The 13568-nt window shown below is 36.0% G+C and overlaps 1 protein-coding gene across 1 annotated transcript in view; it reads left to right on the forward strand.

The window, feature by feature from the left end:
- The window catches only part of CCDC7 (coiled-coil domain containing 7), a 285426-nt gene extending 272166 nt beyond the window's left edge, over nucleotides 1-13260 (forward strand). Inside the window, exons 32-35 of the mRNA XM_061181406.1 lie at nucleotides 1235-1318; nucleotides 5206-5289; nucleotides 7413-7496; nucleotides 12884-13260. Coding sequence (XP_061037389.1) covers nucleotides 1235-1318; nucleotides 5206-5289; nucleotides 7413-7496; nucleotides 12884-13260 — 629 coding nt within the window. The remainder of the gene's footprint in view (nucleotides 1-1234; nucleotides 1319-5205; nucleotides 5290-7412; nucleotides 7497-12883) is intronic.
- The last annotated feature ends 308 nt before the right edge of the window (nucleotides 13261-13568 follow it).

Below are 13568 nucleotides of genomic sequence, written 5' to 3' on the forward strand. Positions count from 1 at the left end.
TTTGTGTGGCTATAGATTTTATTACTTTCACAAAATGTTGTTATTTATTGAAAACTTGCCTGCCTAATCTGATGCATCTTTGTTTATTTTGTTAATGATGCCCCAGGTGGTATCCTGTCTGTGAAGAATGCAATATGGTACATTTGGGCTGCCAAAATCGTAGTGTGACCTTTTACATTTATTCATGGGCTCAGACCTTTTTTCAAAGCAGTCTTCTACTAGACAATGTCAGGATCATGATAGGTTTCCAACTCCATTTACATGCTCTACTAGAACCAACTTCATGCACTAAACTTTTAACCCAGGGAAACAGGCATTCAAACAGAGCCCTGTTAAAACCACTAACATCAAAAGGCAACTGTGTGCATGCCCAAGGATGTACCCTTTAGGTCCCCAGTCCTAGTTATCCCTTTCTCAGTGTAAATACCTTTATAATAACTTTCATGTATTTTTCGTGTCATCGAACATAGTTAATCATTGTTAATTATAGCAAAAATTTAGATCACATAAAAGCTCAAATGGAAATGGATCCCATCAGAGTCCTGGTTGTGGTACAAATTTCACCATTTCCTCCTTGCAAGACATAAAGTGTACATGCTCGAGGAATCTCAGAGACACTTTTTCTCAATTCAGTGATTATCACGTTACTCTTTAAATCAGTGATACATACATGATTTACAGTTACGTAGCCTAAAAGGGAATTAAAAATTTCCTGGGTAAGTCAGAGAATTTCTGGCTCATGGTAAGTTACTGTGACTAAGAAGACTATGGTTTACATCTTGTCTTGTCGGGGAAAAAAAATGTTAAGTTCTGCCTCATCGGGTACATCCTTGCAGAATAAGTGTTCTTTTAATATAAATCTGGAAATTATATTGCCATCATAAATTCTCTGGGATGATTTCCACTTATGTAAGAGATAGCATTATATTGAAAAGCACTGGTTAAGGAATTATGCACTGGTTAAGGAAAAAGTACTGGTTAAGGAATTATAGAAAAGTACTGGTTAAGGAATCTCTAAACTTCAATATAATGTGACTTATATAATTGCTTTATCTGTTCTAATTTAAGGCTTTGTGATTCTCCAAACCAGACATTTCAATAAAACTCATCTTCCGTAATAAATGGTAATTAAGTTAGTGCTACACACACACAGACACACACACACGTGCAAACACACACGTTTGTATGTAAATGGTTACCATGCAAAGTGTTTTGAAATTTGTTCTTTCTACAGGGACTAATGTAGAAGGCTTGACAGATAAAACTAGAAGAGGTGTAATAAAGGGACAATTCAAGATACAATCAATGAATCTCCCTGGTAAGGACAAGAATTTTACAAATCTAAGATTTCAGGTTTCCTTATCTTCTCTGGAGTTTAATTAATTAAGAATCATGAATAACATCAGTATCTATGGTTTATTATTACACAGGCAAAAGTTTTCAAGAACTCCTTCCTTTAATTAGTTGAATTTTTGTATTGAATATCAATGTAAAACTAGCTACATAGTGTTAGTTTTAGAGCTCATTCATTTAGGAGCTAATCCATAAAAACCAGTCCTTTAATAAACTTAGAATATGCTTGGTACAAATAAATATGCCCAATTACATTCTATTCACTTTCTATTTTCAGCTTAGACAGTTCTCCTGAATTTGCAAATGTAGAAAGGTTAGCTAAGGAATGTGATAAGACGAATATAACAGATGGTTATCAATTCCCTCTTTATTAGACCTGAAGTAACAGTGTTAGACACATTTCTCTATGGTGTTTTCTGTGATGTTGAAAGAAGACACCTAAATAGAGAAAAAAGGGAAATAGACATTCAAACAGAGCCCTGTTAAAACCACAAACATCAAGAGGCAGCTGTGTGCATGCCCAAGGAGGTGCCCTCTGGGAGCAATGTGCGAGACTTCACACCTCAGGGGAAAGATATGTTAGTAAGATACCTCTGAGAAATCACTGTACACAAACAAGCAAGCAAGCACACTAAACAACAAGCCTCAGAAAGGGAAACAGAAATCAGAGTCCAAAGATGCTATGATATATTATCTTAAATGTCCAGTTATTAGTAAAAAAAAAAAATTAAGACATGTAAGGAAATAGTAAATTGTGACCCAAGCGCAGGAAAAAGCAGGAAACAAAATATGCTTGCGAGAATCCTAGATGTTGGACTTAGCAGACGATGACTACCTAGTAGTTATTATAAATGTGCTCAAAGAATTAAAGGAAACCTTGCTTTAAGAAGAAAACAAAGATACAATGAGGGTCTTCACTGGTGGTCCAGTGGTTAAGACTTCGCCTTCCAGTGCAGGGGGTGCGGGTTCGATCCCTGGTCAGGGAGCTAAGATCCCACGTGCCTTGCAGCCAAAAAACCAAAACATAAAACAGAAGCAATATTGTAACAAATTCAGTAAAGACTTTAAAAATGGTCCACATCAAAAAAAAAAACACTTTTCAAAAAAGAAGATACCATGAAAATATTTTGTCAAATAGACATTATCAACTAAAAATAAAAATTAATGTAAAAGAACCCAAAGCAAATTCTGCGGTTGAAATGTACAGTAATGAAATGAAAATATTGCCTAAGGGGTTCAAGAGATTGGATTAGTCTGAAGAAAGAAACAGCAAACTAAAGGTATGGGAATACTAGGAGAACAGAGAGAGAAAGGAGCAGTAAAAATATTTGAAAAGATGGCTGAAAATTGTGAAAACTATTCAATGAAAATTATGAATCTACACATTCAACCTCAGTGAAATTTAAATAGAATAAGCACAAAAGAATCTACAACCAGACCCATCATAGTAAAAATGTTGAGAGACAAGGACAAAGATAAAATCTTGAAAGAAACAAGAGAAAACCAACTGATGGTGTAAAACAGAATCCCAGTAACCTTCATTTAGCAACAGAAGCTATGGAGGCCAGAGGCAGTGGAATGGAATACTGAAATGATGAAAGAAGAATCTGTCAACCAAGAAACTTATATCAGGCAAACTATCTTTCAAAAATGGTGAAATTCCCAAGTAAAAAATTCCAGAGAATCTATTGCTAGCAGACCCACTTTACAAGAAATGCTAAAGGAAGTTTTTCCCACTGAAAGTGAATGATCTCACACAGTAATTTGAATACACAAAAAAGAAATAAAAAATAAACAAAACAAACAAAAAAACATGGCTAGTATTGCAAAAGACCATATAAATGCATATTTGTCTCTTCTCTTAACTGATTTAAAAGGCAATTGTATAACACAATAGGTATAAAATGTATTGTTGGGCCTCTAACATATAGACATATAATATATTTCACAAGAGCTGTGCAAAGAAGATGGTGTGAACAAGGATGAATTTAAGTAAGAAAATTACACTAGATGGTAACTTGAGTCCATAGGAACCAAAGATTGTAAATAAGAATGCTAATATAACAAACAGTGTAAATATATACCAAACTTGCTCTAATTTTTTGTCTCTCATCTTCTTTAAAAGTTATAAAGGTTCATAAAGAAATAATTATAAGAACAATTTTAACAATGTCTTTAATTTTATACGTGTAACATGTAATTCAGTAGCACAAAAATGGAGATAAGAGAATAAAACTACGTGTCAGTCATGTTTCTACATTTACCTGGAATTTAATTAGTATGAATCTGAAGTTGATTCTAAAATTGACTATGGTGATTGTTACACATTCTATGAATATATTAATAACCATTGATTGCACATTTTAAATGGGCATATTGTATAGTATGTTAAATGTTTTTGAAAAAAATAGTTTAGTGAACTCCAAGCAGGATAGGATTTTTTTTTAATACTTAAAAGCAGTGGGAGGATGTTGTGAAGGAGCAAAATTGTGGCTCTTAATAGATTAGGTTTCTCCACCCCATATCATTTATTATGCTCCCAGTTTTTAATTCAGTCTGCCCTCAAGGGCTGTTCTCACTGCCTCCCTGCTCACTTAAGGATCCTTTGCTTTCTCAGATCAAATGAATCAGTTCTTCTAATTATATCTGTTGGAGAAAGACCAGAGGGCTAAAGTTTGTCTGCTGATGTTCTCCAGTTATGTGTTGCTATAGCAGACATTACTTTCACAAATGCTGTAACTTAATTACTAAAAACTTGTTCTGCCCAATCCAACGTGTCTTTGATTTTAGTAGTGATGCCCCATGTGGTCTTCACCTTTGTTTAGATTGCAGTGGTGATAAATTTGTGCTGCCTCAGTGATAGAGGGTATTTGAAATATTCATGGGCTCAGCGATTTCTCCGAAGCAAGACTTCCAGTCTATAAATTCTGGATATGACAGGTTCCAACTTCACTTACATGCTGTGTTAGAACCAATTTTTGCCCACACAAAACTTTACCCAACAGGTGACCCAGAGTCACCAATTCTAATTATTCCTTTTGCAAAATAAAATCTTTTAAATAAATTTCAATTTTTTTCTATCATTGGACATATATCATCATTTCTGAATCCAGCAAAAAAGTGAAAATCATATAAAGACTCAAATGGAAGGAGTGCAATACCAATGCTCACATTCCTGCAAATTACCCATTTCTTCCTCCCCACGTAGAAGGTCTACATGCTAAGAGAACCTGAGAGGGTACTTTATCCCAGTCTACAAATTACTTGTTGTTTTTCTCCATCACTGATGTCTACTGACATATAGTTACATGGCCTTTAAAAAAGGAATTAAAATATTCCTGGACAAGTCAAAGAATTTCTGCCTCACAGTAACATTCTGTGACTATGATGCCCATTGTTTGCAATTTGGTCTGGGAAAAAAAATGTCATGTCCAGCCTCACCAGATACATCCTTATGATATGAATGTGCTTTTAATGTACACAAGACAGTTATATTTATTAAGATAAACTCTATAGGATGACTTAATTTGCAAGAGACTTTGTATTTTATGGAAAAAGCTCTAGTTAAGGAATTAATGAGGCACCAGTTTATGGATCAGTTTTATCGCTACCTGACTATGTGGTCTTGGTCAAATCACTAACCATTTCTAAGCTACAATATAATGAGGCTTATATGGTTGCCAATGGCTCTTCCAATTCTAACGTGTACTGATTCTGAAAGTAAGACATTTCATTATAATTCTTCTTCTGTAATAAAATAATGCTAATTAAAGGAGTATTACAAACAAACTAACACAACTACATGTTAATATTTACCTTACAAAAGTGTTTTGAAACTGTTTATTTCTATAGACACTGATACAGAGCGCTTCCCAGATGCTGCTGGAAAAGGTATAATAAAGGGTGAAATCAAGACACAATCCAAGAGTTATCCTGGTAAGAACAATATTGCAAGTCTGTTCTGGCTTATTTATCTTATCTAGAGTTTATTTAAGTTTCTTTAAGTTTGAATCTGATTACAGTACCTATAAGCTGTTATTACATGATGCAATGTCTTCATAAATTCCCTCCTATAATTACTGGAACTCCAACAGTTATTATCAATGGATTTACATATTGTGAATTTTAGAACTCCTTCATTTAAAAAGTGATCCTCAAAATTTCAGGGGTATAGTGAGCTTGGAATATGCTTGATGGAAGCATTTTAAGTGCTACTCACTTTCTTTTTCAGGCTAGTTGCAAAAGCAGAAAGTCTAGCTTATGAATGGGATTAAAAGAAAGATTTCATTGCTTACTAATTCCCTCTATATAATTAAAATGCCCGGCACATTTTCAGTATCTCAGGTGAAGTAGAGGTGTTTAGTTTTGTTATATAGTCCGTAGTTTACACTACTGCCCCTTGTCTTGGTGTTACAGTGTTTGACACACTGCTTCTTGATCTTTGGGGTGATATTAAAGGAGGCAGAGAGCTTAACAGAAAAGGGAAAGAGACAGTCAACAGGAAAAACAAGCGTCATCCAAAGGTGACTGTTTGCATGCCCAAGTCTGTGCCCCCAGAGGAGCAACATTAGAAGATTCACACTGCAGAGAAGGAGACTTCTCTACAGTAGAATATATTCCAGCCAAGTCACTAAATAAATAATCAGGCAAACAGCAACAGCAAGCCTCCAAACGGGAGGGGAACTCAGTATCCAGATTTCTTACAAGATATTGTCTAGAATGCCCAGTATAGACCCCCCAAAAATATGAGCCATGCAAAGAAACAGTAAAGTGTGAATCATATACTAGGAACTTCAGGAAGGGTAGGCCTAAAAAATAATTTAAGCAGTGGGAGGGTATTGTGAGGAGGGAAATTGTGATTCTTACTAGATTGCAGATTTCTCTAGCACATACTCCCTTTTCCCTCGTCCTTAATTCTATCTGCTATCAAATGCTTTTCTTAATGCTTCCTTGCTTATATAAGCATCTTTACATGCTTCTTTCAACTGGGCCTGTCATTCTTAACCTATACCCGTTGGAGAAAAACCAGAGAGCTTCAATTATATCGACTTAGTTGGATCTTTAACACTTACTTCTGGTCTCAGCCACTACAACAAAGTAAGATCCACCTTATGGTGTCAGGTTCAGGATAGGTTTCCAACCTCTGGTACATGCTCTTCTGTAACTAGCTTTCATTCACAAAACACTGGACACATAATTTGACCCAAGTCAGCAATCCTCCTTAACCCCTTTTTCAATATGAATTTTTCTGTAATAACTTTCATGTATTAAAAAAATAGATGAATGTTATTCCTCTCCTTGGACCTAGTTAGTACTTTCTAAATCCTGCCAAATGTCCAAATCACATAAAAACTCAAATGGAATGGGATGCAGTCCCAGTGCTGGTACTGCTTCAGATTTACCCATTTCCCCCTCCCCAGCTACAAGGTGTACATAGTAAGAGGACCTGATAGGTAGTTTTTCTTAGACCACAGAATATCTTGTTACTCTTCTACATCTTTGATGTCTACTTGATTTACGTAACCTTAAAAATGGCATTAAACATTCTTGAGAGAGTCAAAGAATTTCTGCCTTGTAGTAACTTTCCGTGATGTGGGACCATGGTTTGTCTCTTGACCAGTGGGGAAAAAATGCCACGTTCCACTCATAGGTATATCCTTACAGTATGAGTGTCCTCTTAGTGTAATCTTGGCAGTTACATCATTTACTTGAACTCCCCAAGATGATTAAAGTTTGTATGGGACAGTGCATTGTGTATGAAAAGCACTGGTTAAGGAATTATGGGGCATCAGCTTGTACTCAGTTTTGCATTATCTTGGTGTGTGTTCTCAATCAAATCACAAAACATCTCTAAGCTTCAATATCATGAGGCTTATATGATTGCTAAGAGCCCTTCAAATTCTAATGTTTTATGATTATGCAATGCAGACATTGTATTATTTCTCTTCGATAATACAAGTACTAATTAAGTTAGTACTACACACAGGCACAAAGACACACATACATGTGTGTTAATGGTTACCTTACAATGTGTTTTGAAATTTGTTTTCTATGTATAGAGACTGGTATAGAACGCATGACAGATACTGTTGGAAGAGAAAAAGCAGTTGGTGAAATCAAGACACATCATCAGAGTCACCCTGGTAAGAACAAGAATTTTCCAAGTCTAATATTTATGGTTTATGTCTTCTCTGGGATTTAATTAACTATGAATCATTAATGATAACAGTAACTGTATGTTAGTATTAATGGGCAGTAATCTTCATGAATTTCCTCTTATAATTAGTTAAACTCTAGTATTTACTATCAATGGAAATTTAGCTGGATATTTTTTAGTTGTAATCCCATCCATTTGGAAAGTAATCCATATAATCCAATGCTCTAATGACCTTAGAATATGCTTGGTTTAAGTATTTATAACTGCGATTCTACTCACTTTCTTGCTGGCTTAGAAAAGAATATTGCTTTGATATTGAAAAAGCAAAAAAGCTAGTTGATGAGTGGTATAAGAAGAGGAATATAACAGTTATTTCATTGATTACCAATTTCCTCTACATAATTAAGTTGGTGTGTAAATTTATCTCTCTACTATAGTGGAGTTCTCTAGCTGAGTTTTATTATTCACAGATTAGTGCTTTAGTCCTGGAGTAACAGGGTTCGATACATTTCTCTTTGTTGCAAGAAATACTGTCGTTATGAATTTTTACAGAATTGATGCTGAAAGCTAGCATTGGAAAGTAACTGAATCCTCAGATATAAGCACCAAAATATGTGTTTTCACTGAAATTTAAGGCAAGATTTCTGAAACTTTGCTTTTGAATGCTTTATTTTATTATATTCTCTCTTTTATTCCTGTAAAAAAGTAGTGTTATAAATGAATCAAATAAATATTACTTGCTCCAACAGCTTTTAACTGGGGAAAAGCTGGTGGTGTAAAAATGAAATTGTTGGAACCAAGCAGTTAAATTTGGTGTATTACGATTAGCCATTTTTCCATGTCTTTAATTTTCAGAGTATTTTTGGTTAGGTTCTTTCAATTAATTTTTGCTTCAGTGTTGCTTATTAATAGGAGTCCTTGTCAGTTTTGAATGACAGCCTTAGACACAGCAATAAAGTGCTTTCATTTACATCCATTCAATTTAAAATGTCATGCCTTTTATCAACAAAATTAAGTTAATTATTTTATACTTGCACAGAACAAAATTAAGTTAATTAAATTAATTATTTATACTTATTAATGGTGAGTTTATAATTAAATGCTCTAAAGAAAATTTTATATTAGCAATATAAATTGCTAAGAGAAAAGGTATTGAAAGGAGAGTACAGATCAAATATAGAAATAAATATACTTGTTTAAGATAAAATGTGGTTAGATTAAAGGTCAAAACTAAGTAAGATGCTACCTAAGAACACAGAACAAAGAAAAGGAAGAGAAAATGAAGAATTAGTTTATAGAAATTGGAGTGATAGAAAAGTAAACACTCAAATGTGGGAAGAAAAACTGCAGAAACAAAGATTAATACATGGAGTTTGGGAAGTAGTGTGCAAATAGTAATGGTGTCTATGTGAATTTTTTTTTTTTAATTTTACTTTAGGTGAGAATTTATTTAAAAGCAAAGATATGTCCACACAACATCAAACAGAGTTTTTTACCGGCACATTGCACCAAGTAAATTCTCAACAAACGTGATCAATTTTTCACCCTTTGACAATCAAAATAAGAGATATAACAATATAAAATAAATATCTAACTACTTAGAATACTTTTTGTAGTATGCTTTTAAAATTTTACTCTTTATGAAATATTTTAAACACCCAGAAAATATGTAACACTAACATAAAATACACAACATTCTAATGGTTCCCTATCTATGATGTTACAATCCCAATCCCTCCCTTCTCAGCTTTTATCATATGCAGTCATAAAGAATATATAATGATGCTCTATACAAATATATTCCAAAATATTTTATTGTGCCCTCTTTATTTTTTATTATTCTTCATTATGGAATTTCCCACCTTGTCTTCCTCCCCACTACCCACATTACTGCAGGTCAGTCAAGTTTATAAAAAATGTGTGTGCACGCACACACACATACAAACACACTCCTTTTTAGTAGAAATTTGGAAGTTAACTGCTTTTACTTCCTTTTTGGTCTCTAGAGTATATTTTTATGCCATCTCAGCAATACTTTTTAAAGTACATTTTTTAATCTAGCATTTTAGTTCTTGGAATTAGAGAGGTCATTTGGGATAGCTAGTCTCCTATACTACTGCATTCAAAATTACATTTAAATTGGAATACCAAGCTGTACCAAAATATTTTCATACAAACAATCTAGGCTTGATGCTTTCATGAAAATAAAATTAAGAATAAATATAAACATGACAGTATGGCCCCATTACCCTAACATGCCTTAAGGCTTTTATTTTTAGTAGTTTGAATATCCTTCCCAGAGTCTACTCTTATTTGACAAATATGAATGGCTAGCTTAGAGTCATGGCTTCTGGAGTAAATTGTGTCAACAATATTTTATTTTCTCATTAGCAGCCTCTCAGGCTGTGGCTTCAGTTTAATCTCTAGCCACTGATAAAATAAGATGAGGTTTATAATCTTTGTTTAAATGGGAGTGTTCTACAATAGCACATATTACTTTTATAATAAGTAGGATATATGAAAAATAAATCTTATGAACCTTGATTGAATGGGGTGAGGGGAAGCCAGTGTTTCATGCATAGAGCTCTGATCTCCAAAACTATTCTTATAAATGCGTCCTTCTAAATATAGTGTACAGATCAAATAAAGAAGTGAATATTCTGCTTCAAAGTAAAACAGGGTTGGGATACAGGTCGAAATTAAGGAAGATGCTAAGAATGGAAACTGTCCATCAGAGAAAAGCCATGTGTGCCACCCTCCGTATCTGTTTAAAAAAAAAAAAAGAAAGTGAGGGCTTTGCTGCTAATTAATTTACCCACGAAGAGTAGGAAGAGCTCTTGTACATGTGCGTTTGCAAATACTAAAAATGTTACTCCATCAAAATGCTATAAAAGAAGAACCTTTCTTTACAAAAGAATCTTCTCAACCAGAAGGAAAAAAGCTCTCTAAATGACTTTGAAAGAATTGGACAAATCAGGGAACTAAGACAATGAGTGAAATTCCCTCTAGAATATTTGGCAAGAGAGAAGGAATTTTACAGTGGTGACATCAACAAGGTAGAACAGGAGTTTTCTACCATCTTCCACCCAAAGAAAACCAACTTGACAATCACCCACAGACAAGAGAGCCTTTGTGGAAGTCCAGGAGTTAAAGCAGAAAAGTTTCAGCACACTGTTGGAATGAAAAAAAATCCAAGATTGGAGACATTGAAGAGGGTAAGAAGAACAGTTTACCTGCATCACTCCTCCCCCAGGACAGCAAACCTCGGTGCCAAAAGAGCCCTCTCCTCCCATGATTTCTCCCATGGGGGAAAGTGAGAACATGAGTGACTGCTCAGCTTCTCTAGCTGTACAGGACACTGTCAAGAGACCCATTTCTCTCTTGTCCCATCCAGAGAACTGTGTCATGAGCTGCATGACTAGGAGTGGTGAGTGGCTGAGAGAGCAGCAGCCAAGGCTCAGAATAGAATATATGAAAGGGATGTGGATACTGCTAACCATGTCAAGGACTCCACTGGGAGTCCCACACATCAGCTGCTGAGAACACCTCACCTGTGAACCCCCTAAAACTGGCCCATACACATTTCCAACACTCCATGCACCTCACCCACAAACCCTCACCCTGTGATTGGCTCCCTGTGTGTGTTCCGATGGCAGCAAAAATGAGCTTTTACAGACAGCTAGTGAGCACCCACAGAAAGCAGGCCCAAATCTGAAGGCCTTGGAGAAACCACAAAATGGAACATACAGCACTGCCAGAGGGAAGGCAAAATGGAAGCTGGCAGCAACCAGTCTGGCATTACAGGATAGGAAGAAGGCATACAAGCTTATGAATTCTGCCACAAAAGATAGCAAGAAGTGTAGAGTAGATGTACTCATAGGAAAGGTCTAAGAAAGCCTCAGAATCCTCAGCAGGGCTGATAGAAAGGATTTATTTCTGAAAAGCTGTCAGTAAAGCAAGGAGGAGGTGACTGCTTCTTCAAATGCAACGACAGCAGTACAAACATCAAGGAACATGAAAAATCAAGGGAACATGATGATACCATGAACAAGATACAATAATTTTCCAATAACCCCAAAGAAAAGGAGGTTTGCAATTTAACTGATAAAGAATTCAAAATAGCTGTTTTAAGGAAGCTTAGCGAGCTACAGGAAAACACAGAAAGATAGGTCAACAAAAGCAGGAAAACAATGCACAAATAAAATGAGAAGTTTAGCAGAGAGTAGAAATCATTAAAATCGAATCAAATTCTGGGGCTGAAGAATACAGTGAATGAAATGAAAAATGCAGTAGAGAATATTAACATCATAATGGATCAAGCGGAAGAGAGAATGTGTGAAGCAGAAGGCAGTACCTTTGGAATTATACAAAGAAGAGTAAAGAAAAAAATTTTTTAAAGAATGAAGTAAAACTGTGAACTATAGGACAACAAGCTAAATAATATATAAATGATCGGAGTCCCAGAAGGAGAAGATAAGGAGAAGGTGGCAGAACACTTATCTAAAGAAGTAATGGTTGAGAACTTCCCAAATCTAGGGAGAGATTTGAATGTCCAAGGTCATGAAGCTAATAAATCACCCCCAAATTTCAACTCACAACAATATCTGCCATGAAATATTATAATAAAACTGTCTAAAATCAAAAACAAAGATAGAATTTTAAAAGCAGCAAGAGGAAAATATTTCTCTCATACAAGTGAATCCTTATCAAGCTATTAGAAGCTTTTTCTGCAAAAACATTGCAGGCCAGGAGAGAGTAGGATGATATGTTCAAAGTGTTGAAAGAAAAAAAAAACTGCCTAAAAAGAATACTTTACCAGACAAAGCTGTCCTCTAGAAATGAAGGTGAGATAAGACTCACAAACAAAGGAAAGCTGGGTGAATTCATCACCAGTAGAACTGCTTTATAAGAAATATTAAAAGGAGTTTTTCACGCTGAGATGAAAGCACACTAATTAGTGATATGAAAATACATAACACCCTAATAAAGGTAAGTATATAGTCAAATTTCAAATACTCTGATGCTGTAATATGGTGGCGTGTTAAATCTATCATAAAGGTTAAAGGACAAAAATATTAAAAGTAACTACAGCTACGGTAATGGATACACAATATAAACAAAAGGTAAATTATGATCAGAAACATAAAAGGTGAGGAGTGATGTCACCAAGATGGTAACATAGGTTATTCCTGATGTCACTCCTCCTCACAAGAAGAATGACTAAAAACTATTCATAGACCAGACACCACTGAGAAAATCCTAGAACATGGGAGTGAGGCTGTAACGCACCCCCTGCACAACAGAGACCAAGACACACCACATTAGACGGATAAGAGGAGCGGCTACACACTGACCATATTGCCCTTCCCCCAGGCTGGTGCAGCACCACACCAAGAAGTCTCCCCTTAGCCCTCAACTCCTCCAGTTTGAAACAAGAGCCCAGCGTGGATTTCCAGCTCTACCAGCATTGTGGGTCACTTCTTGAGAGCCCTCACTTCTTACCACAGGGATTTTGGGGTAATCTGCTGGGCTTGACTACTGGGAATCTGATCGTGACAGAGAAGGGGGAGGGGCTTGCAACAACCAGCACTGGGATCTTGGCAGACCAAGTTCCTACCCGCAGTACCCAAGCAGTAGTCCTGACCAGCAGCTTTGCTCATCTGGAGAAACAAGAGGGTGGCACAGTCTCACCAGGTGACACCCTGAGATGCAGGTCTGTATGGTTTGGTTCCTCACATGAAGAGCCTTGACAGCTCTGGAGCCCTGTCTACCCCCTCCAAGCAGGGGAGCTGAGTCCTAGCTTTATATACTGCTGAGTAGCTCCTTGCCCCACCTTACCAGACAGATGAGTCAGAACACCTGGAAACTATGAAGCACTTCTTGAGTGAAGAGTATGGCAGGCAAAGCTGATTGTCCATAGAACAAGTCCAGTGGCACCATTTAACCAGGGAACTTGGGGAGCAGGTCAGCTTGAGTCAAGACTTCAAAGAGCCTTGGAGGGATTGGAGTCAGTTTCCCTGCTTGGCCCAGGCAGGGAGCTAATTAATAGCCCCCACCA

The sequence above is a fragment of the Eubalaena glacialis genome, chromosome 2, assembly GCF_028564815.1.
Source record: "Eubalaena glacialis isolate mEubGla1 chromosome 2, mEubGla1.1.hap2.+ XY, whole genome shotgun sequence".
Lineage (NCBI taxonomy): Eukaryota > Metazoa > Chordata > Mammalia > Artiodactyla > Balaenidae > Eubalaena > Eubalaena glacialis.